Raw genomic sequence first — 25,934 nt, forward strand, 5'->3', positions numbered from 1 at the left:
GAATATTATTAAAGATAATTATTATTCTACGGAATGTAAATATTTGCTTATAACACAAACGGACAGGTGTTCATAAATGAAAAACATTTGATCATGCGTTTATAGAAACCTCCGCACGCAAATCCCCATATACACAGAGAGGGGATAAAAAACTGTAAAACTTTTATTTAAGTTAAGATGAATGTAACTCATTATTTGAAATAATAAACACATCGATTTATGGTTTGCATTATAACATAAGTAGATCATTTAATTGCGTCAGTCTTGATCATTAATATTTAAAAAAGAGACACGAATCTATATTATAATCAATTTTATGTACATGTAACAGTATCTTACGTCTTAAATACACACCGTTCAATCGACTTCATTGACGACTGTGGATCATGCGATGACTGAGATATTGTATACATGTCAGTGGAAAGCGGAGTGTAAGTATTTCCATATTCTTTATACTTTACGAATTGGATTGAGTAGGCTTTAGTGTGTTCTTTGAGAGCCTAAGTAAGAAGGACTTTGTGAACGTAATCCCTACCTTCCAAGCTGCTTACCTTTTGAGAAATCCGTTAAAATGTGGTAAAAAATCAAATAAAATTCTCCACTCTTTCAGTCAAACTCTAATTACACACGATTTAGATAAAATATAAATATTAACATCATTTTATTCAATTTTTAATCATATTATTTCAGTTATTCTAAATTACAGCAATCCAAATGAACACACAGCATTTTAATCAACGATTTAAGTCGAGTGGGTTTTGAAAAACTCATGATAACGACCGTTACTAATTATTAGATGGTCATGATAACGGCAACGAAAATAAAATTATGCTCATGATAATGAGACAATGGAAGATAAAATGATGAGATGTGAACTTTATTCACTGCTGTAAAATTCGTAATTTTAACTTTGTACATATAGACTAACCGTTTTCCAAATATCAAGTTTAATTCTTAATCATTATGGCGACTGGTATTCTCGTCTTGCGGCCGGGGAAGAACATGCTTATATTTCCTACCTAATTGAACTTCATGAACTTGTATACTGGAAAAACTAACTGTAATTAACGTAACCATTTGCTATTATAAACAAAAACGAGCAATATCGCTGATTGTATCTGTGAGTTACGACCCTTATTTTCCGGATAGACATTTACCCGTATAATACACCACTGCGTTAAATCAGGATTTTATTTATATGATTTGTAGCCGAGATGCAGTTAAAAAAATTTCTGTTTTGTAATAATTTAAAACAATTTCCTGAACGATCTCCTCACACAGAGAACTGTAAAACATAAACAAATGGAATAGATAGATGATTGTGTCTGTGATTGGTAAACATGTGTATGATAGTGGAATCTTTGCGATTTAGTTCGGGGTTCAGCCTGAGCATTATTGATTTTATGGTTTGAACATGGTCAGCGCGTTAGAACATGGCGTCATTTAAAGGACTAATCGATCGATATATACTTTTTGGAGTTTAAAATTGAATATAATGCTTTCAGGTATTGCAACGCGTTGAGGGTTCAATTTTATTGTGTCATTTCTGGATCGTACAGTTAACAAATTCTGTTGGTGAGACTAGATTCATGCTAACGACATTTTGCGCCACGCAACAATATGAAGCCAAACTTTCAAAGATCACTTTTATGTTAGTAGCCCATGAACGCCTTCACATGTCGTTTAGCACTTTTGCCATTTTGTTGGCCATTTGTTGCTTGGCATTTGTAATATCCGTCCCAATAATTGTATTCATTTTATGCAGAAGTTAATACATAACGAAAAACGGCCACAATCACATAGTATCTTACATGGGTTAAGTATAGAATATACGCCTAAGAAATGTTTACAGAATCACACAACAGTTTTATAGTTTTGCAATGTTCAGTGCCCCCATGTTTCGCCTTGGAATGTTAGTATGGGAGCAACCATAGATATAATTACTTTTCATGTTTAGTATGTGAAGAATAACAATATGACATTGCCTAATGGCAAGAAACATGCCTTTGCTGCTAATTTCGTTTTTGAGGCTATCCGCGACATTTAGGGGTTAAATAACAAACTCTTGAACCTATAAAAGTTCACTTGGTTAACATCGCAGTTTTACAAACTTACATTAAAGAAAACTTTTTTGACCTCGTAATTAAATGAAAATGAAAAACAAAAGAGTAAATGACAACTATTTTTTTCTTAGGAGTTTTCTTATTGCGGGGCATCGCTCGAGATTGCAATTCCAGTTATCAGGGGTCAAGAAAACCGTGATTAAAAATGGACGTATACAATGTGCTTTCCTATGCATTGCTATCAGACTAATCTGTTGTCGTCGAATATGTTTACTTTTTGTTTGTCTTAGCAGTAAGCATTAATGTAAAACGTAGTGTATAATGTTAAAAGCAACATTGAAAGCAATTGCTATATAACATGATGTACAAGCCCATTACAAAAGTCCAAAGAAAACCGGAATATAATATCCCTCAATTGAACATTGAAAACAGAACAACGCGTGCCCCCCCAGGGATAGAACATGTATTTGTGACCATTATTTAAAGGTATGAGTGCTTGTCAGTTTAATCTGATGGTAAGTGATAGTTTTATCAGTTTTCGTGCCTCGTGCTGATACATGATATACGGTGTGTGTTTCGTTTGAATCATAAGCATAGATATACTTCACATGATGGTTTCGACATTTAGCCCTTGTTTGTATTTAATAGGCATAATAAATAAAAAAATCAATTGGTTTTACATTTACTATTGTTGAAAAAATGTATTTTACTGTGTTAATACCGTTGATATTGCAGTTATTATTTGCTGATATTTTAATTTAAAAGTAAATAACAGATTCAATCATGTATCCCTAAATCAGTAGCAAGAATGATGATTTCAACAAACTAAACAATATTATTATAATATTAATATTAATATATTAATATAAGTAAACTTTCTTATGTAACTTGTAATATTGCACTTGTTATCTTGTAACAAGTCTATTTCAGTTCACAGGAATTGCTAACCGCTTATTCCTCAAGGATTTCAACTTGTTTAGTAATGTTAATGAGAGGCCCATACATATGCTTCTGGTTTTGTTAATACTTATTTATACAACTAGTTTAAACTGAAATTCTGTGCTTGTATTTATAATTACGTTGTATATAAATCTGTAATTTTGTGTCAAAATTGCTTTTTAAGAACACTAAACGTATCTCCTTCCTTCGTTGACGAGAAAGTGTCAGTTAAGAACTTTTTGTCTTTTAGTTGATAGTTAGTTTTAGTCCATTAGTTTACATTCTTACATGTATGAATCTTGTACTTCTAAATAAACATCATATCACGGCATTTGCATCTTGTTTTAATAATCCGTTATCCGGTTGATCAGGTATTATAATAAATTAGTAGTAAGCCTTTTACGTGAATATGCCTTCATTTGTCAATGACATTTAACATCACTGTTTTTTTTTATATTGGAACAAACAATTAATGAGTTACAGAAAACATTTAAAAACAAAATACTTAATGGTATAATCATATTATATAAATCGACGTTCAAATTAATTTCTTTACTCGTTTTACATGTATGCGTCATACATACACTATGAAATACAAACAAAAACACAATATGTGTGCCTAAAACATGCTAATTTCTTTCCAAACAAAACGGATAACATTCGCCTTCTTGATGAGTTGACAAAGATTATCCTCTAATATTGCAGTGTTTTATGGATACTGAAACGGTAAGTTAAAAATCAAGTTTCTCTTTATTTTTTCATGTTTGGATTCTTTCAATTCTTATTATCCTTCACTCGTGTGTGTGTAGCTATGGGATGTGGCTGAGTTTTTTCACTCAAAACCCAAGGACTGATAATGGAATCTCCTTGAACTAAGGCCGGCCATACAACTGTATACTGTCGTGGTACTTTTTTGAGATTTGTAAAGCTGCCGCTTATCTTTGGGCATTCTTTTTTCGGATCACATACAAGCAGAATAGGAGGCAGCTCTTCAAAGGCCGCCGCCCAAGAAAACTCTATACATTTTAGAAAGTAGTTATCTATTGCCGTATTTAATGCATCGGAGGCATTAGGCACTGTACACAGATCTTTGTCCTCATCTAGTATAGCGTCCCTGATGTTCTGTAAGAAAATATATATTTTCATTTTCATAAAATTCGATGCTGGATGCTTCTGATTAAATAATTGAAACGAATATAAACAAGTTTACATGAACACGATTTATTATTTTAGAAAAAGGAAGATTGAACGTTTGACGTTAAAATATTTTAATTTGGTAATACGTGATTATTTAATCTTTAAGATATAAATAACTACAACTGCCATAGGCGTGTCGAGACTAGTCTTACCTTTTTAATTGAATCAATGCAAAACGGCATTGCTTTTAACTGACACTGGGAACTAAGCTCAATTAAATCCGCCTGAAAATCGAAGGTAATTGCTATTTGTTTTCAATATGTTTGTCATCAGAGTCGTCTTTAATGCATATATTGATAAAATAAAGACTAAGTTGTGCGGAACGTGTCCAAATAGTATTTGACCATTATACATTGTATACATATAGTCCTTTATATACCTCTTGTTTATGGACGGCTTCCACATCTTGCCGTCTGTCTTGAGTCTTTTTAAAATCTGAACCGGGTTGTAAAACTTGTTGCACGATTTTAGCACGTGAATCTCGCATGCGTTCTGCTGCCGCCTTGAAAGCTCGCTTTTTAAAGAACACACAATAAATAACTTATTAGTTCAACAATCGCCATGATTTTGGTTTACAAGTTGCAACAAGGGAGTTAACTCGTGATGTAAACAAAATCGGCAGTAAACAAAAGTCGCACTTTATTATCTCGCATTACATTGGTCTAAAGTTAAAAAGCTATTTTCTGTTTGGATTAAACAGCCGAAATGATTCAATCAAGAAAGTAGAGACATTCATCTTTCAGAACATTCATGCAAGCTATTTAGACATAAGAATTTTGATTCAAACTGGTGTCTGCTACAATTTTACGAGTGGTTACCGATCATTCAGATGTATTGACAGACATATGCCAAAAGACAGAATAGCTTTCAAATTTCATGTTTATCAGCCTTGAAATAATCAATCACTCAAGTGCGAATGCGAAAAAATCATTTATTTATCAACCAGCAATAGTCTCTAAAACCAAGATCGTGTTTTGGCGAAAATCGCGTTATCAGGGCGCGGTATCAACGGGGTTTTCAGGGATTTACACACGGGCTACAGAATGTAATCACACCGTTAAGAACTTTATTTTTGCATCTAAAGTGCATAAAACACAGTTTTTCTTGCAGTTTGTGTAGATATCTTAAGGTGTAAGAATACATCCTTGAATACGTCTGAAATCTGTGACAAAATTTCAAGGTGCATGAAATATAACAGTTTACAATGAATGCAGTAAAAATGGAATTTTTGAAGAAGAACACATTAAATAAAGTAATGTTGTCTGATGTATTTCACATTGCCATAAGCAGCATACACATCTTTGTTTTATGCGAAAGTTGAGATTCTTAAGATTCTTAAGAAAACTTGTTCAAAAAAGTTATTTGAAATAAAGCAGCACTAACCAGCGTGTTAAAATCCATTAAAGTTAAAAGATGGAACCCCCAAAAGTCACGTGATCCTGCATATTGGTAATATTGTTTTTTGGAAACCGACGATCGCTTATTTCCATAACCACTCGGAAAATTTCAGCAGGCAAGTTTTCGTGAATACTCGTATGTTTTCCTCAAATATTATACCGCAAAATTGTTGAATACCAATACACAAATGATTAGGAAAATTAGGAAGTTACTTTTTTATTGGCGTTACATTGTAAGTCTTATTTACACGTTTTGACTTGTTATATATTTTTGGTAAGCAATTATAGCAGTAGAACATTTAAATTATATTACCTTAAGAATATTGAGCAACTTCTCATGCACAATATGCAGTGGATCCTCGGTCTCACTGATGACCTCCTCCCATTCTTTTTCCTTCAGGTTCTGGAAGACCTTCACGTGGTCCAGAGCTTTATCTCCTGGATCCTCCACCCCTCTCTCCAGCAGCTTTTTGATCCTAGCGAGTTAAATACATTACATACAAACATTTACATGAAACGTATTAAATAATTTGCATTTAACACACAACCAAGCAGGAGCATTCGTTTTACATATATTCTTACACAAACGGCAACGATTGCGACAATAACAACAGCTGTTACTGCTTTTGGGACACTATTGATTTCAGAATATTTTACAACAATGACAGCATATCGTTTACTGATATTCCTGCTATAACTCAAAAAACAATTCTATAACTATGTCTTCCAAAACTGCTCCCAAACGTTGCACGTACTGACTAAACTATGTACAGTGTATGTGTATATAAACCTTAACAGTAAAGTAAATAGTCACCTGTCTTGTATTGACTGGATTTCTGTCTCATCGTCCTCTTTTTCTGCCTGTTTTCATAAACGGTATTAATATCTTAGAACAAAATATTTTATGATTGCCTGTTGTACTTCAATATTAGGTATAAGTGTTAATCAATTTATTGCATACCCTCAATGATCAGAGTACATAATTATACAGTAAGGTAAAACATTTTTGTGTACATTTTTTATTTAATTCTTATGTTCTTTTCCCGGTGCTGTTTGTATGTCATAAGCGTTATCGTCGAACAAGTGAATGAATCTTGTAAAATACACACAAACCATAAAACCGCGATAAAGTTAACATGTTTACCTGGATTAGTTTTTGTTCAATTGACTTTTGTAAATCATTTATTTGCTCTGTTACAAACGTCTTTGCTTTAGGATCTTTGTCTTTCAACAATTCTCCTGCAACCTTCACGATCTCGTCAATGGCCCGCTCAAAAAGCTCATCTTCTGTCACTGCCATCGTAATCAGCGCTTCTGAGTATTTTCAATGAATCACAACTTCATCTGTTTGGGCATGTAAAATACGTTAACTATACAACATTCATTTTTTCACATGTTTTGTGAGAAATAACATTTCTTAAAGCAAATCCCGTGTTCTTCAAACTCTACTAGATAGGTTATAAACAGTTAGTGTGCTTCCGATATTAATGTATGACCGAAAATAAATGCATATTTAACTGTGTGTCAACATAGAGACATGATCATAAATCATTTGGTATCATTTGTGATTTGTAGTCACATACAATACCCACCGGGAAATATTTTTATGTAGAGGCGTTCTACCGAATGAAAAGGATATGAAAGTGTACAAAGTATATGCACATTGTACGAAACGCAACTTCGTACTCAATTCAATTAAAGCAAAGAAAAAACCGTTTGGCAACATAAAACACACACACACACACACACCCACGCGCACGAATACACAAAACGCAAACTCATATATAACAATATATACACATAAAGCTAGATAACAATGATATAATATTTGATTATTATTTTAATGATTGTTTTCCACGTGTAAGTACTGTTGATAAATACTATATAACTAGTATAAAGAGAGTAAAGGTTTCCTCAATATTTTAAAAATACGATTGTACCAAAATGGCCAACTCTAATGGCTGAACTTTTATCTATGCCATCGAGACATGGTCTGGTATTCATATTGGGTAAATACGTCTCAAGGAGAACCTAAGGGAAAGACGTGTGAATTAAGAGTGTTCCTCTTTTTCGCTTGACTTCATGTTATTACTTCTTGCATCGTTTTTGACAACTTTGTAGGCGCCTTTTTCATTGTCGTTTGTGATAAGTATTCCTATCACAGGATTATTATTTTTTGTTTTAAATCCTACGGTTTTAATACAATATCCTTTCAAATAGGTCGTATAAACAAAGTCGTATATAATGCGCGCCATTGGAGTAACATCTTATAATTATTACCACAATTTGTCAACCATGTCAGAAGAGAATACGTCATACTAACCCAGGTTGCTTGCACCAGATCCAATCTGGTTCGCAATGCGAAAACGACGAATACGCCCGATTGTAGAATGCATACCGTGACACTAATAATCAAACTTTATGATATGTTGACTTTATAACGAAGGGTAAAATTCTTGGAATAATATCAACAGATGCCACGTTAAATAGTCCATCTTTGAATATAATTAAAGAAGATTTTGTCTCACAAACAATGTAAACCCGAAACGAAAGTAGATGAGCAATTTACCTCACCTTTGTTTCGATAATTGGATTCAAGCATTAATAATACATTTTAATAAAACTATGATATCGAACTTCAAATGAGCAAATAACCAAATCAAACACAGTACCTATAATTCAATCCAATGCCCCAGATTAAATGTATATCGTAACTTTGTTCATGTGTCGTATAAGTCCCATTTTCGTGCATAATTTGTTTCATTGGCAAATATTTGCATTTTGTATTCTGACAATTGAATTAACCTATCCGGTTTGTCACCATTTCAACAAGAAGTTTATAGTCAATAGCCTTATTGTATTCCAAATACTATTTTTGATTCTATATCTGTCGTAAACCGCTGAACAAGGAAGATATTTAAATGCGCAGTTAAAAGAAATCGCATTCTATTATAAGAAAAATCAATATCCACAAATACAAATTTAACCTTTTGAAACCTGATAGCGTATCGTATGTATGTTTCGTGACACATCACTCATTTGAAATGTGTTTAGTAAAGCATGAGCTTTGCTGAACATTAACCTTTAAATTGTTTTTTATGATATGTTGACTTTATAACTAAGGGTAAAACTCTTGAAATAATATCAACAGATGCCACGTTAAATTGGCCAACTTTGAATATAATTAAAGAAGATTTTGTCTGACAAACAATGTAAACCTGAAACGAAAGTAGATGAACAATTTACCTCACCTTTGTTTCGATAATTAGATTCAAGCATTAATAATACATTTAAATAAAACTATGATATCAAACTTCAAATGAGCAGATAACCAAATCAAACACAGTACCAATTATTCTATCCAATGCCCCAGATAAAATGTATATCGTAACTTTTTTTATGTGTCATATAAGTCACATTTTCGGGCATAATTTGTTTAATTGGCAAATATTTGCATTTTGTTTTCTGACAATTGACTTAAACTAATCCGGTTTGTCACCACTTCAACAAGAAGGTAAAAGTCAATAGCCTTATATTATTGCAAATACTATGTTTTATTCTTTATATATCTTTAACCGTTGAACAAGGAAGATATTTAAATGCGCAGTTAAAAGAAATCGCATTCTATTATAAGAAAAATCAATATCAACAAATACATATTTAACCTTCTGAAACATGATAGCGTATCGTTTGTATGTTACGTGACAAATTAATAATTTGAATGTGTTTAGATAAAGCATGAGCTTATCTGAAAGTTAACTATTAAATTGTATTTTCTTAAGTAGCAATATCACTTTTTGCATGCATTTTGAATAATTTTTCATCGGTCATATACGTATGTACATCTGCATTTGGTACTACAAAGTGCATATAACAAATATGCACCTTCTTGAACACCCGACTCGGCATTGAATGTTCTTACTTAAGTTTTCTTTTTTATATATTGTTTTTGTATGTGTTCAGTTATGCGTTATTTAATAATACTAAATATTATTATATGTAAGTATGTTTTTCGTATGAAACATACATAAGCAATTAACACTCATGCTTGTTTATTAAAGGAACACAAGTGTAAATGCATTTGTAAATGCCATAATTCCAACATCGTGACTATTTTTGCCACTATTGCTTATTGTTACATGCTTTTTATGACGAGGGGTTCTCATTGTACTGACACTAACATTTTAGACACTGAACACAAAATTGTTTTATCAAATCTGTATGAACCGCATATATCAGCGTATGTCTTGGCGAATAAACGTGTGGTTACAACGCTGATTTATCAACTTTCTTCAACCGGAATCAGTTACCCACTGATAAGGTGTAACTTACAGAAAACAAATCAGGCCAACAATCGTTTCGTATGGTTTTTACACATCGAATTTGTCTGGCTTTATAATATCACATTCGCGTTAACGCAATCAATCGAACACACAACGAAAGAACGTTCTGAAACTTAGGACTTACATTATCAAAATAAAGTCAAATTCTAAAGGCGACCAATGTCTTGGCAACGATACACGTAAACACCATCTATAAAGCGGGTAACTGACTTCTTATTATATCGAAATAATTGCTTGCATATTAAATTTAAGTTCCATTTCCAAACAATTAAATATTAAGTAATAGAAGTAAAATTATACAAAAAATATAAAAATAAATAAATAAATATATCTTTTCAAAAATTGTAATTATACAATCCGTAATTTGTTATAACAATTATGGTTAACTTCCAAAATTAAACTTAGTTAAAACTTATTTATTTTAGCTCGATTGCATCGAAGCCTAAGGCGTATTGAAACGCTCTCGAGTCCGTTTCCTGGGACTAGAAACAATACGTGGTGTTTTTGGGCGAGATCTAAAGAACACTCCCACTGTGGGGATCGAACCCATGACCTCCCGGTCGCTAGGCGAATTAAATTAAACTTGAAAGCTATTCAACAAATTATAAATTATATATCTAGCCTGCTGAGTTAGTCGTATGTTTTTGTGCGTTTATATTGATAACGAATGCAACGATATTCAGTAACAAAACAATCGTGTATTATCAAAAATAGACATATTTTAAGGTAATAAGAAACATGTCTTATTTGGCGAACAAATAATTTAAACATTTAAACAAATAAACAATTTAACAAGGAGACTAAATATCAACATATTTAGCAGCAATGCTTCAACGGACCTCTTCACTGTGTCGCAAAAATCGTTTAAGTGACAGAATACGAAGTGCACCCAATTTCAAAAGTCCATTTGATGGGTTTAATGTTAGGGCGGTACTGAAGGTTAGTGGCTGGCGTTGCTGACAAACGCAGCAGACCTCGCCATCGTCCTCAGCTGCTTCATTCTCAGGCTCAGAAACTTCGAAGATGCCACTGGTTGACGGAAAATTCGTTATTTGTACGTTCTTCTTTGCTGCATTCTTTCCTTTATCACGCGGCTTTTGCAAATAGTTTTCATTGTCGAGTTCGCCGTTGCAGTCATGTATTGATCGCCGGTAATTTCACAACCACAAACATTAACAAAACTTACCCATTTCAAATGTAAGTCAATTAAAATAATTGCCTACAGTGCCTTATATAAGTAATTTTATGTTTGGAATCGACGAATGTATTCAGTAATTAATTTAGGTCGCTTTAGATAATTCAACCAGCTTAGAAAGACTGGAGATTTCCTCTTTAGTATGCAATATCTTAAGATAATATCGCCTTAAAAAACAAAGAAAGGGGGCATGTGGTTCCAAGCAGCGTTGGCGCAAGCTATGAGGGTGGTAGTTGCCGACCGCGGTGAAGTCACTGACCGGGGCTTTTCTTTTGTGGAGGCAATCGCATTCGGCAGGCGATGCTCATTACTTATTCCGGTCACATCCATATTGTACACACGCTCTAGTCATGTAACCCAAGCTCATCAAGAGTCTTGTCGACATTGTTATAGAAATACTCTACAGACTCTGGAATCGAATTTCTGGTCCTGTTACTGTCTAAACCGGGCGGTTTCTTAGACACGACTCTCAATTGCCACCCCTGCAAAAACCTATACAACCAGCATATGCTTATAGGCTTGTCCACCGGTCTTCTAACCATTAGGCATATAATTGCACCGACAAACATGTATGTAGCGCAGCATTAGACACTCCGTAGCCCAATCACGCCATCACCTCAGTAAATTCGGCTAGACCCAGCTCTTCTTCTTTGAAGAGGGTTTCTCGTCCGTAATTTTCAGGGTTGATCTCACCGCTTATCCTTTCACGAAGCATCTGGTATAGGTTAAAAAACTCCACGGCCGTCTTCCTTAAAGATTTTATGTTCAAGCTATCCTCGGAAACTTCCTTTAACATGGTTTCAGGGGCATACATTCTGTTTCTACATTTGTTTTAAGGTATCTTGATAGATTTGCCTAGCAGAAAAAGGTGTGCAAAATTTGAATAACGGACGCAATTTGGCTTTTCAATGGAACGCTTGATTTCAGCGGATCACCAAAAACCGAAAGTAAACGTATTGATAGGCCTCAATTTAAGCGCGACAGTAATAGTGATTAAGTCACGTGACCAAAGACAAACACTGAAATTCTGACGAGTGCCTTAATTGTAAAAATACGACGAAACATAACAATATGAGCTATATGCATGTAAAATAGAGGTTAAATTGTGTATAGGTAAATGCATAATATACAACAATAACGGGTTATATATGTTTTTGACGCATTTAAGGCTCTTGATGATCAAGAATCGAATGTTTTGCTTACTTACTCGGAATTCGGACATGTGCGAATACGCGGATTTACAGTCTATTACGTCATTAGAAAGTGGCCGAATAGATAAGATGAAAGATATTTCATTCTAGTATTATATTTATTGTAATTAATCTTATCACACAATTTCTTGGTTGGTTTGATATGACTTCTTACACACATTATAGTTAACAAGTAACAACTAGATCACAATGTGTCTTTTAACGTCTCTATAGTAAAAGTATAATTTAAACAGGTAATAATCAAGCCTGTATATCATATTTTATCCGCGTCATGCGTAAAAGGACTTTATGTCATGTGCGGCCAGCGTAGGTTCACACCAGCTAGAGCATTCGAACAGACATATCAGAATCTGTGCTGTTAGATCATTCGCCCGATAAACCTTGCATGACTTTAAAGCGGACATGTTAGCTCCTGACCATACTACGCGGGTGCATAGGCTTCTCTCGAACGACGCTGCCACATATGGCATAAGACCCATTTACGCATAACGCGGGTCATATTATCAACGACAAATGCTGACCACCATCAATGAAAAACATTAACTGTCAAAAGTTAGGTTGTTACATCATCCATACTGATAAATGTTACTAAAACAACGATAATCTGCACATGCTTCAACACCATAATAAAATACATTCGACAACATGATTATATACTATTAAGATGTTTTTCGTCAAAGCACATACGTAATCTACCACTTAACAACCAATTAACATTTATACTATTGATTAAAACATGACTGGTCGTTTGATTAAAACATGACTGGTCGTTTGAAATACTCGCAAGAAATATAATTCACACGTCGCATCCACGCAAATAATATAAATTACCGAAAAAAGTTAACAAATAATACAACCCATACAATCAAAAGCAAACATGTTCCTCATAAAATAAAAATATCCATATATTTAGCAAGAACATAAACTGAATGATACGTTTTATCAAACAAATATGAAATATGCTTCTGTCATTATGCATTATCGTGGTCGCTTCTCTCTATTGTTCTGAGCGTTGCTGCCGTTCCCTTTGACAATAATCCCCCACCCTTGCTGGCGTACAAAGGTGGCCACACCAAGTAGTGTATTGTCGTTCCAGATTTCTCATACACTGTGTAGCGTGTCGAATCAAACGCATCTCCTTGCTGGGCAGTAAAATCAACGTACAGAGGAGGGTCCGCCAATGCCATTAGCCAGCATATTTCCGCGCAACTCTCCAAATAAGGTTTGCACGCAGCTAGTTTTTCTTTTTCGTCCTGACATATCTGTGTTAAACAGTGCTGAAAAACAAGATTTCTGATAAAATTAAACATGATGAATGATACCAATACCGTATGGTGATTTTAATCCAGTATCGAACAAGTTATGAACAGGAAGCTGTCACAACAAGTGTTCCCAACGCAAAGCGTGTATTGTTGTCGAACAGGGCACAATTAGAAATTTCTTCAAGTGAATGTTTAACAAACAAAAGACCCTAGCATTACAACGTAACACGAGAACATGGTGATTTATGTTGCTTAAATGTGCGATTAAATGCACATTGGAAACAAGAGCTTCTCACAGTAGTGCCAAATCCCCGCCGAAATGTATTTGCTTGTATGACAACATTTGTTTTAGAGAGTAGAATAATATTTGTAAAACATGGCACCTGTGTCATCTATTTATATTTCAAGGATCAATTAGTTATATAGTGTTGGGGTTATGCTGTACAGAATAAAATATATGGAAATGCAAGAAAGGGAGGTAATTAAAAAAGAAGACTTTAAACAGTTACTGTTCTTGATCACTGTATTTTTCCTTAAACTCATCTATTCATTTCATTGAATACTTCAGTGTTCAAATTAAAATATTATTGTAAAATTAGATAAAGGGAGTTATTAAAAATCGAAAAGCTAAAATATTTACTACGAAATTAAATAAGATATAATTTTAAAATTATAAATAATAAAAAAGGGAGTTAATTCAAAAACTACGACAGAAATAGTTATGGTTAATGTTCACTGCACTTCTCCTAGTTGCCATCTGTTTATATTTCTAGTTTCAAGTAATCCCTTCAGTAGATTTAGATGTTATGCTCCGAACAAAAGTTTATTTTGAAATTAAAAAACGGAGATAATTAAAAAACTAAGGTAGATAGAGTTATGGTTTTTAGTCACTGCACTTCTCCTACTTGCAATCTGTTTATATTTCAAGTTTCAAGTAAATCCCTTTAGTAGATTTAGAGTTATGCTCCGGACAAAAATAAACTTTGAAATTAAATAAAGGGAGATAATTCAAACACTTAGGTAGATAGAGTTATGGTTTTTAGTCACTGCACTTTTCCTACTTGCCATCTGTTTATATTTCAAGTTTCAATTAAATCCATTCAGTAGATTTAGAGTTATAATTTACTTCAAAATTATATAAAGGGGGAGATAATTCAAAGCGAAGGTAGGTAGAGTTATGGTTCTTGGTCACTGTACTTCTCATAGGTGCCATCTGTTTATATTCTTAGTTTAAAGTAAATCCAATGAATAGATTTGGAGTTATGCTCTGGACAAAGTTTCGGACGGACGCACAGACGGACGGATGGACGCACAGACGGACGGACAGACGCACAGGGCCAACTACTATATCCCCTCCGATTTTTTTTCGGCGGGGATAATAAAGCAGTATATTGAATTAAACTTCTTTAAAACAATTTAATCTAAAATCACAGGCAAAATGCACTGATGATAATAAGTATGTAAACGTTTGACTTAAGTGACACACAAAAAGTAAAGTAGTTGTATATGCAAAATGTTGGAGGAGTTGCGCTCAAAAGCTATAAGATACATGAACACGTATTTCAAAATGGCGATAATTCCCTTAAATAACGCAATGGAAAATCCTTACACAAGATGTTCTTTAGTACTTGCAGATATTTGGATCTGATCTGCAAAAGGTTTGACGGAACTTCACACAGGCTCAGCAGCTAATAATTATGTAAACGTTTGACGTTTCAAATGTGGGAGAAATTGGGAACAGACGTGGGGGACGGAAGGACGCAACCGCAGACGGAATGACAACCACGATTTTTATATCCATACGTCGTCCATCGGGAATAAAAATGTTACAAGAATGAATGTATCGGACGAGTATCAAAAGAAGGATTATATATTAGCAAGACAATGAAAATCTTACCTGTTTCACCATATCTGCAACGTGCGGACCAATCAATCTGCGAGCGTCTCTTATAGCACGTAGCTCCTTTGACCCAAGCCCCTCACCCCGCCTGACATCAGCAAAGTCCTATCGAAATACAAAAGTTTTTTTTTGAAGAAACTAACCAGACGTTTTTGATATATGGAGTGCTTATTACAGTTAATAATAATTTATATAAGCTTTTACGCATTTTTGACAAGCTATAAACAAGAGGGCCAAGATGGCCCTTGTTCGCTCACCTGAGAGGAGTCGGTTCGTTCAATCTTTACCTAACATCAAACTTGACCTAGATATCGTCCAGACAAACATCCTGGTCAAGTTTCATCATTATTGAACCAAAACTCTGGCGTATGGAGTGTTTTGTTTTTGTTAGATTTGACCTGGTGACCAATATTTTGAGTTGACCCCCCTTACCAAACATCAAACTTTGCTTACAAAAATAAATATTTTGACCAAAGTTCATAAAAACTGAAACAAAATTGTAACCTCTAGAGTGTTAACAAGAAAATTTGGACAATCTATGGGAAATAATTATGGCATTAATGATATGATTTTGCGCATTATCAAACCTAAGTGAGATATTTAAGCAACTTTCATAAAGAATGCTTGAGAAGTGCGAATGCTAGAATGTTAAAAACCAAATGTGGACGGACGGACGGCGGACAAAGACCAATCCAAAAACCTCAACTGAGCAATCAGGTGAGCTAAAAAGTGTGTTTCACCGATCTGAGCCATTTTCCAACTTGTCCGAGAAATCAATAAAACCAATGTATTGACTTAGTTTCACGATGATAAGGCAAAAATGTGACTTCTAAAGTGTTCAATCACAAGGTTTCTCTCTAGTCACATAAGGAAAACTGCCCCACCCCCCTGGCGGCCATGTTTTTTTACCGATCGGGACCAATTGCGAACTCATCTGAGATATATATAAAACCAATCTTTTCACCAAGTTTCATGATTATTGGGCAAAAAATGTGACTTCTAGAGTGTTCACAAGCTTTTTTTACTTTATAAATATAAAAAATGCCCCTCCGGCTGCCATGCTTATTCAACTGACAGGAACCATTTTTGAACTCAACTCTTTTATCAAGGAAACAAATGTTCTTACCAAATTTCATGAAAATTGGGCAAAAATTTTGACTTCTAGAGTGTTCACATGTTTTCACCTTATACATAAAGAGAAAAATGCCCCGCCCACTGGCCGCCATGTTTTTTCACCGATCTGGACCATTTTCGAACTCGTCCGAGATATCAATAAAACCAATGTTTTGACCAACTTTCATGATGATTAGACAAAAATTGTGACTTCTAGTGTGTTTACAAGGTTTCTCTATAGCCAAATAAGGAAAACTGCCCCGCCCACTGGCGACCATGTTTTTCAACGGACCAGAGCCACTTTTGAACTCAACCAACATATCATTAAGACAAACATTTTGACAAAGTTTTATGGAGATTGGGCATGAAATGTGACTTATATTGTGTTTTTAAGTTTTTTTCTTTTTTTTTGACCTAGTGACATAGTTTTTGACCAGGCATGACCCAGTTTCGAACTCGACCGAGATATCATTAGGACAAAGCTACTGACTATGTTTCATGAAGAACGGAAAAGAAATGTGCCCTCTAGAGTGTTTACAAACAAATGTTAACGGACGGACGACGGACGGACGGACGACGGACGGACGGACGACGGACAAAGACCGGTAACAAAAGCTCACCTGAGCAATCAGGTGAGATAAAAAGTGAAGAAAGGCAAGTGGCGTGCATGATCGTACACATACAACACATGCGATGCAGAAATACATTATGGCTAAACTAACAAAGTCCATGGTCACATTGTTTTAACAATTTTAACAGTTTGATATCAATAAAACACGCAATGCAACTTACCTGATTCGGCTCTGGATTTTGAATCGGAAAGATGAAGGCATTATTCAAGGCAGCCATCCAGTCTGAGGCTAAGTCCTGACTTTTAGTCCAGCATTCCTATGGATATATAATATGCAAAACTTCATCGGTTGGTGATCTAGCAGAACCAATGCGTTTAACGGACGAACAAAGGAAGGGTAAATTTAATAAACAAAAGTCATCAAGTCGTTGGCTGTTCAAAGATATTCAAAGCGCAGTCATTACACAGTGGTCATCTGTAAAATTCTATAAAGTGCTTGAGTAAATTGCGATATGTTATAATAGTATTTTATCACAACAATAATAGAAGAAATATGTTAATATAAAATAGCACAATACATAGTAAGAAATCAAGTTAGTAAACAAAATATGTTATTTGTAATAATATCTACAAAAGTGTGTTAATAAAAGCATTTATGTGAATAAAGCTAAGCTCCATTTACAATGTTTTGCAAGACGGAATTAATTCTATAAATTTTGGTACATTTGGTCTTTTCCAGAAATACATTTCTGTATTCAATTTTTATATTAAAGCGAATAGTAAGCATTCTATCATAAAATGGAATTTATCTTCAATGACATAACAATACTGACAGTTACTTTCTAGGAAACGCATCCGTTCATGTGTCCGCCATCTACCCGATTCCATTTCTTGTATGTGTAAAAGAGTTTAATTTACCAAGATCAAATATACACTTATTAATACTTATTCTGTTTAACTAAGGCTGAACTTTAGCTTAAGATAGTTTATTGTTACTATTTTGCCCTTGATCAATTCTATCATCCAATAAGGTTAAAATGAATCTGTAAGTCTACACTTAACTAAATACACGGATAACTTTTCATCAATACACCAAGGATCAGCCTTGTGTAGTGTTAACCAATGATGATTGCAAAATAGTACATATAGATGCTGCCCAGTATTTGTTATTTGGCCTTGTCATTAAATGCTTCACAAATGTAAATACATTACATAAAACACGTACCTCGATGAACTTGTGTTACTATACTTGTGGGTCAATATAATTCGTAGCTTAAATTGTTGAAGTATACCGTATTGAAAAAATATATATCTTACATGTAAACATCGCAGTAAAAATGTTACAGCTTCTTGCTTTTCTACATTCAGCTTGTCACTTAGCTCTTCAAATGCGTTCGTCCATTCGTCATCATACAGAGTCCCGAAGCGTTCGGACAACTTCATGGCTCTGTTAGGATCACTCAGGTCCGCTATGTCAGGATTCTGATCGGTGAGCTTGTGACCAGCCAACTTGCTGTACCTATTATAGTTAATATAACGCTGATGCGATGAAACGCATTAGCCAATGAAGTACTTAACACTTTTACAACTTTTGTTGCTTAAATAGCTAAATCTAGTAACAAAGTGGACGATGATGACAAAGTATTTAAGTACGTCTTGAAAAATTCGTATCTTTGATTATTATTGTTATTTTAGCTATGCACCAAGATCGTTCATCTTGGTAATAGGGTTCGGCCAGTTTCGAACAAATGACTATGCTTTGAATACTCTTCGTAGAGTTCCACAATACAACAGATAATATGATCCCTCGGGCGTTGTCATATTTTACACCCGATGCAACATTTGAACAATTTTTGCAGTGGACTCCTATCGAATGTTAAACACTACAATATTAAACATATGAGACTCTCCGTTTCAGAGAGTGTTTACATTGTAATGGTCTGATTTTGATGCCATAATTATGCAGCGAATCAGCTATATGTGTACACATTAAAAGAGGATCACCCAAGAATCATCCACATTTAAGTTTCGTAAAAATCCGCATAGGGTTGAGGAGATGTCGTTTGAAGCAAATTGTTGACAACGCACATGAAGACGGACGTCGGAGGGCCACCTACCACAATAGCAAAAAGATGCTTTTGAATTAATGATACAAATGTATCTCGTTATTAATAATTAACAATCATTAACCTGTTTTTCAAATCATCACGTTCGGCAGTTAGCGTGTTTAGTTGTTTCTCAAGAGATGCGACTTTTTCTTCTAACTCAGCTTTCATGTGATTGTGCGTTCTTCTCGAATCGTCAAGGATGCGCTCAGTATTGGAAAGCTGCTTTCTGGCAGTTTTCAGAGCTTTCTGATTGTTTAACAAATCGTTTTTTAGTAAATTGATTGTTTCATTTAGTTCGTTATTTTCTCTGTTAATTTTGTCTTGTTCCTTTCTTAGGTGCTTTACCTCTGGAATAACCTGGGCATTTCTGAAATATATGCGTCGTTCATCATTATAAATGTAACCTAAACAAATCATTGTCAATTGCTTATAACAATCATAATTCTAAAAAAATGCTGCTGCCGCTGCTGCTACTACCGTTGCAAATGCTACATCAACAACAACATCAAAAACAACAATAATTAATAATACTACTTCTAGTTTTTTTGTCTATTTCTACTGCTACAACTACCACTACTCATACTACTAAAACAACAGCTGCTGCTACCGCCACCACCACCGCCGCCGCCGCCACCACCGCCGCCACCGCCACCGCCACCGCCACCACCACCACCACCACCACCACCACCACCACCACCACCACCACCACCACCACCACCACCACTTCTACTACTAGTAGTTCTGCTACATAAACTTACGCTAAAAAAAATATAAACCACCACACTATTTTGCAAGCCATGTTTAAGGGCAAATTAAGAAAAGATGGACCATATGCTTCTTAGCACATCTGCACTTAATTATGGCGCACTATTTTTTGTTTCAGTTAATTTAATTCAGAGAAGTTCACTCCTCTTACTTATAATGTTTGCAGACCGACAGACATTATAACTGCAAAATATCCCTTCCATGCCTGCGAGGGTCTAGTTGACAAAAAATTACTTACATAGGGATTAAATGTACTCATAGTTAACAGAAAGATAATTCCGATATTTCCGTTTATAAATTGTTTCATTTGACAATGATTTCATTTATACAAAAGGGCATGAATTTTACCAAAACTTCTACTGGTTGCTTTAATTTACATATAAAACCACATTAAAGGGACAATTATGGTGTTTCATCCTTAAAACACAAACTTAGTCACGCATTCATCTTTTAAACAATCCAATGCACTGTTTGCGTTAAGACACAAATTGATAGACAATTTTGAAATTGACACACGCAAATGTTCTACTTAAAACCTACATTTTGACAATAAATTCGTCCGTATTTCAAAATACAAAAATACAAATATAACTTTATTTTCATAATAAGCGTTTTCATTTGAGTATAAATAGTATTTATCTTACAATGATTTCAGGTTGTCTCTCTCTTTCGTAACTTTCTCCATTTCGGTCTCAAGTTCCTTTATGCGGTTGTTAATACCGCGCTGATCAGCAAATTGAATTTGCCAAGGAGTTTCCTGAATCCTTAAATGATACAAAGTGCTAAAGGTGTGAATTATTAAATATTCAGTGTTTGTGATGCGCAGGTAGGGCTTTCATTAATGAATATAAATACAGTTTAATAAAGACAAAAGTTATCTGTCAAATATTTTCTTAAACATACAAACCTAATTTGGAACAATTCACCTTTAAATGTCAACTTTTGGGATTTATATAAACATTTTAACATACACATTTTAGTGGTATAATTTAATATAAATTCATACCATTGTCGCAAGATTTTTATTTCCTCGGCGTTCAATTGTTCTTGCCGATTGAGAGTTCCATCTATACGCTCTATCTCCATGTCATTCTGATCTATCTTCTCTACTACATCTGAATGAACGATTTGTGGTCGTATTAAGTCTTCGAGCGTTCTTATACGTTCCTCTAAGTTTTGAATCTGCTGGAATTCTTCTAGCCTAGAATAAATGCAGAATTTCCTTTTCATTTTGCCCAGGCTAAGATAATAAAGTGTCATGTAAAAAGTGCATTACCATGGTAAATGGTTATTCATTCTAGTTGGAAACGATTAAAAGGGATTTAATATAATGAAAGTGTTATTTAACTACTTTGCAGTTTGAATATGTGTCAATGTGAAAGTTCCCAATAGTTCTTAAGAATTGATATAAATGTATTCTTATTATGGCATAGACTAAAAACATTGAAATTCAAATTTTATTAATTTCCATTCAATCGAAATTAACAACATCGATGTTAACTACCGATACATTGGTGTCCTCGACAACAGTCATATGTTTTGTATTTTCTTTTACATTTTAAAAATCGAATACACAACTGGCGGTTCTATTTCATTAGCTATGATGTGGAATATGTGAATAGCTTCCATCACGTATACATTCCAGTACCTAATACATGTAATGTTTTTGAATCCCTTTGGACTTGAAAAGATTGAATAAAATAACGTTTATGATGAAGTTGCATACAGGCAATGCAAAATACCAACTTACTTTTAGACAGAGTGTTGGCAATTTCAAATAAGTAAATTTGATTAAGTTTATTTAATTTGTATGTGAACATTGTAACTGACTGTTGGAAAAGGAAATAAGTGGTATAACACAATTGGACGTCATACCTGGGTGGCACTTTTTCAATATCTTCAGATTGCAAATTATCTTGCTTATGAAGAGCTCCATCTGTACGACCTGTCTCAATCTCAATCTTATCTAAGTCCTCTTTGACCTCGATTGGTGATTGTATACCTTTCACTAAGTCTTCAAGCTTACTTATACGCCTATCTTGATTTTCCAATTTTATTAACCGGGACATTAGATCATCCACCAAACGAAGCAGATCATCGGGTATACTCAACGGCAAAGCATTTTCTCTAGTTTCTGTGCGATCAGAATACTCATCGTCGTTTGACCTAGCTTTTATTGGTTGGGTATCATCTTGTGTCTCTCTAAAGCAAAGTGCATATTGAATACATGTATACATGGTTTTACGTTTAAAAAAATTAAATAAGAGGCAATGTAAGTGTTTGGAAATTAAACATATGTATCGTTGAATAAAAACATTGAACACATATTATGAAATCAGAAATACAAACATTAGGAGAGCAACCTTGACGAAAATTCGCTGCATACTTACGATTGTTTCAGGTGTACCCATTCCTCAGTCAGCTGTTCGTGCGCCCTAGTAATGTATTGTATAAATGTAAATAAAATGTAACTTTTATAAAACACATAAGCTATTAGTACAATTAAAAAAGATATTCGAGATATAATACATGAAATCAACAACACGAGACTCACTGAACGTTTACATACTTCAGAGCGACATCTTCGACCTGAAATATACAATAATTACACTATAATAAATACAATCCCTGTTTACTTTGTAGTAGTATTTAAAAAAAAAGTTGTGTCTCTAAACCGATAAGGATTCGTTTGATGATACAACGATGATGCATATTCGATGCAAGTTACATAATATTTTATAAGAAAGAAGGAAGGTGCTCACTGCTATCGTGTCTTGTGGGTTGTCCTTTAGAGCAGACGTTCCAGTGTCGTCTTCATCCGCCATGTTCTCTACACACAAAAAAACAACGAAAATGATGGAATTAATGGATAAATCGATGGATAAATTGTTGAATTACTTAATGTGTGGTTGAATTAACAAATGGATGGATGAATAAACGTATGATAGGGCGAATGAATGATTGAATGCATGAATGGATATAAATGGATATAAGAAAAGACACATGTATGAAGTGATGGAAAGAATCGATGGTTAAATTCATGAATATATGATTTGATAAATATATGACTAGATGGATAAAATATAAGTATAACTGACTGACTCGATGATTGAATGCAATTGAATAGGAAGACTAATTGCTGAATAAGTGACTGGTCAATGAATGCATTCATAAATAAAATTGAATGAAGGAAAACAATAAATAAAAATATGGGTTAATGGAAGAATGCATCAGTACCGGTTGATCGAATATGTGAAAGTATTGATGGAAAATCAATTAATTTAAATGAATTCATGAAGGAAAAGGAGCGTGATTCAAAATATGAATCTATGAATGATAATATACGTTAATGGAGCTGAATGGGTCAAGTTCCCCCCGTGTGCAACTTCCCCGTAACCCGGGTACTTTGAAGTATACTTCACCGTACAACGTTTTTCAAATGATACTTTTGGGTACCCCGGTATACTTACAGGTACCCCATCTTTCCTGATAAAAAAATTATTAAAAACCCATAATTTTCGTACCCAACAATTTTTTTCGTACCCAAAATGTTCGTAGCCAATTTTTTTCTTACCTAAATGTTTTTTCGTACACAATTTTTTTTCGTACCCCATTTATTTTGGCATAATTTTTCGTACACACATTTTTTCTTACCCAAATTTCCCAAATTTTTTTCTTACCCCAATTTTTTTTGGCATTATTTTTTGTTCCCAAAATTTTCGTACCTACATTTTTCTCGTAATCAAAAATGTCGTACCCACATTTTTTCCCCGTACCCATATGTGAAAAAAGTGGGCACGAACATTTTGGGTACGAAAAAAATGTGGGTACGAACATTTTTGTTACGAATAAAAATGTGGGTACGAACATTTTGGGTACGAAAAAATGTTGGTACGAAAAGTTTGGTAAAGAATAAAATTTTGGTACGAAAATTTTGAGTACGAAAAACTTGTGCCAAAAAAACGTTGGGTGAGAAAAAAAATTTGGGTACGAAAACTTTGGGTACGAAAAAATTATGCCAAAAAACAAATATTGGTACTTAAAAAAATGTGGGTACGAACAAAAATGGGTACGAAATTTTTGGTACGAAAAAAAATGTGGGTACGAACATTTTGGGTACGAATTTTTTTTATTAGGAAAGATGGGGTACCTGTAAGTATACTGGGGTACCCAAAAGTATCATTTGAAAATATGTGTACGGTTAAGTATACTTCAAAGTACCCGGGGTACGGGGAAGTAGTACCCGGGGGGAACTTAACACATTCAGCGTTTATCAATGTATGATTAAATGAATACACAATTGCATATATTGATTGAAAAATACATGTATAAATGAATACAAACATAGAAATATTAATGAATTTATGATAATATAAATTAATCAAATTACAATAGATAAGGTAACAATATCTACTGCTTGTATGAATGAATAAAACTAAAATTGATATCAGGTTAATACGTGCAAGATTGATTTGGAAAAACTACCAATTCTTCGATATAATAAAATCAAGGAAAACTAATAAATGCAGGTAAAAAGACATGACAAAACATTCAATTAATTAATCACTAGCTTGATTGATAACACGTCTGCCTAACTATATACAAATGTTAATGTATTCACATCATCAAAGATTGTTACCTACAACGTGTACGTGTCAAATAAATTAATATGTAAAAGTGTTTATGAAAACAAAAATATATTGAATGAGAACGAAGAAGATCTACTGAAAGAACAACCACACGGACTTCCGTGAACAGACTGAATGCATTTTGTATTACCATTTTAATATTGAAATCGAAAGTGGAAAATATTCTCAAAGCATTAAAGATAATCAAAACATGTATGAATTATTCGTTCGCGTTTATATTTATAGCATACTTCGCAATTGCTTATAAAGGGTTCATTATGGAAAAACATTATATTGAAGGTTTACGCAAACCTTTCAAAATATAATATCGTACCGAAATCGAAAGTAGAAACACATTTTCTTTGGCCTTTCAACAATACAGTAGTGATACAAAACGAAATATTACAAACCTCAATTGTGTAGTTTATTTAACATACCAGTTGTTCCTAGATCAATAACAATTTATTTAAAATCTATTTATTCAATTTAAAACTCAACGTAAACATTTAACACCCACAATCACTGACACAGGAAGCTCTACTCGAACTTCAACTACGATAGACGATGTACACGCAAATAAGGTCATTGGGTTTACTTGATAAACAATTCAACACGACGACATAAACACTGTATGTACGGATGTCGAGAGGTATCATAAATATTGTGATAGTCGTCGTTTTACATTATCAATGCTCAATAAGAAGTTGAATTATAAGCGTGACTGCTTTAAAGGGGTAAGAATGAACACCTGAATTGATTCTATAGTTAAAATGGTTACTAAGTGTTATCGAGAATTGTTTTAACTTTTTTCAATGATAACTTCTTGATGATTTACATAAATTATGTATGAATGAGATTCAGTATCAAGGATTGTTTAAACGTTTAAGCAAAAACCTGAAAATCATGAAATTGAAATAGTGAGCCTCTAGTTTCATCAGCAGGATATGTCACGTAATTACACATTGTTCGTTGATAACACACAGTAACAACCAAAGTTCATTTCTGATTTCATCGCGATTTATTTATGTCGAATATTTCTTTTAACACAACGCTTGCTAATGTACACGAAATACAATTTTACAGCGCGGCAGCCAACATGGCCGCCACGTCAAGAAGACGTGACAACTCTCCAAGTTCTTTTCAAATCTAACCGCAGATTGCCGCTCTCCATCCAAACATCCCCATTTTGTCCCTAAATTAATTTGCATATATTTTCTTTTTGATTTTGATTGGTCCTCAGGT

General features: G+C 34.0%; 2 protein-coding genes across 7 annotated transcripts; both read right to left on the reverse strand.

The window, feature by feature from the left end:
• Positions 1–3,475: 3,475 nt before the first annotated feature.
• Positions 3,476–9,201, reverse strand: LOC127877743 (uncharacterized). Of its 5 annotated transcripts, none has more exons than XM_052423934.1 (7): positions 8,848–9,201; positions 6,741–6,940; positions 6,411–6,457; positions 5,910–6,072; positions 4,579–4,713; positions 4,352–4,423; positions 3,476–4,124 (listed from the first exon to the last, which is right to left on the reverse strand). In XM_052423934.1, the coding sequence occupies exons 2-7, from the start codon at positions 6,894–6,896 to the stop codon at positions 3,777–3,779; spliced, it is 921 nt and encodes a 306-aa protein (XP_052279894.1). In that variant the 5' UTR covers positions 6,897–6,940; positions 8,848–9,201; the 3' UTR covers positions 3,476–3,776. The 5 variants fall into 5 exon arrangements, with proteins under 5 accessions (XP_052279894.1, XP_052279896.1, XP_052279893.1 ...); XM_052423936.1 differs by lacking the exon at positions 8,848–9,201 and adding an exon at positions 8,584–8,613; XM_052423933.1 differs by lacking the exon at positions 8,848–9,201 and adding an exon at positions 8,171–8,557.
• A 3,223-nt stretch (positions 9,202–12,424) lies between these two features.
• On the reverse strand, positions 12,425–25,274 carry LOC127878085 (citron Rho-interacting kinase-like). 2 transcript variants are annotated; one of them, XM_052424502.1, is made up of 12 exons: positions 25,103–25,274; positions 22,827–22,894; positions 22,634–22,653; positions 22,455–22,499; positions 21,940–22,266; positions 21,071–21,265; positions 20,709–20,828; positions 19,382–19,666; positions 18,509–18,710; positions 17,413–17,508; positions 15,505–15,612; positions 12,425–13,622 (listed from the first exon to the last, which is right to left on the reverse strand). In XM_052424502.1, the coding sequence occupies exons 2-12, from the start codon at positions 22,887–22,889 to the stop codon at positions 13,317–13,319; spliced, it is 1,767 nt and encodes a 588-aa protein (XP_052280462.1). In that variant the 5' UTR covers positions 22,890–22,894; positions 25,103–25,274; the 3' UTR covers positions 12,425–13,316. The 2 variants fall into 2 exon arrangements, with proteins under 2 accessions (XP_052280462.1, XP_052280461.1); XM_052424501.1 differs by having other exon boundaries at positions 22,619–22,653.
• Positions 25,275–25,934: the final 660 nt, after the last annotated feature.

The sequence above is a fragment of the Dreissena polymorpha genome, chromosome 4, assembly GCF_020536995.1.
Source record: "Dreissena polymorpha isolate Duluth1 chromosome 4, UMN_Dpol_1.0, whole genome shotgun sequence".
Lineage (NCBI taxonomy): Eukaryota > Metazoa > Mollusca > Bivalvia > Myida > Dreissenidae > Dreissena > Dreissena polymorpha.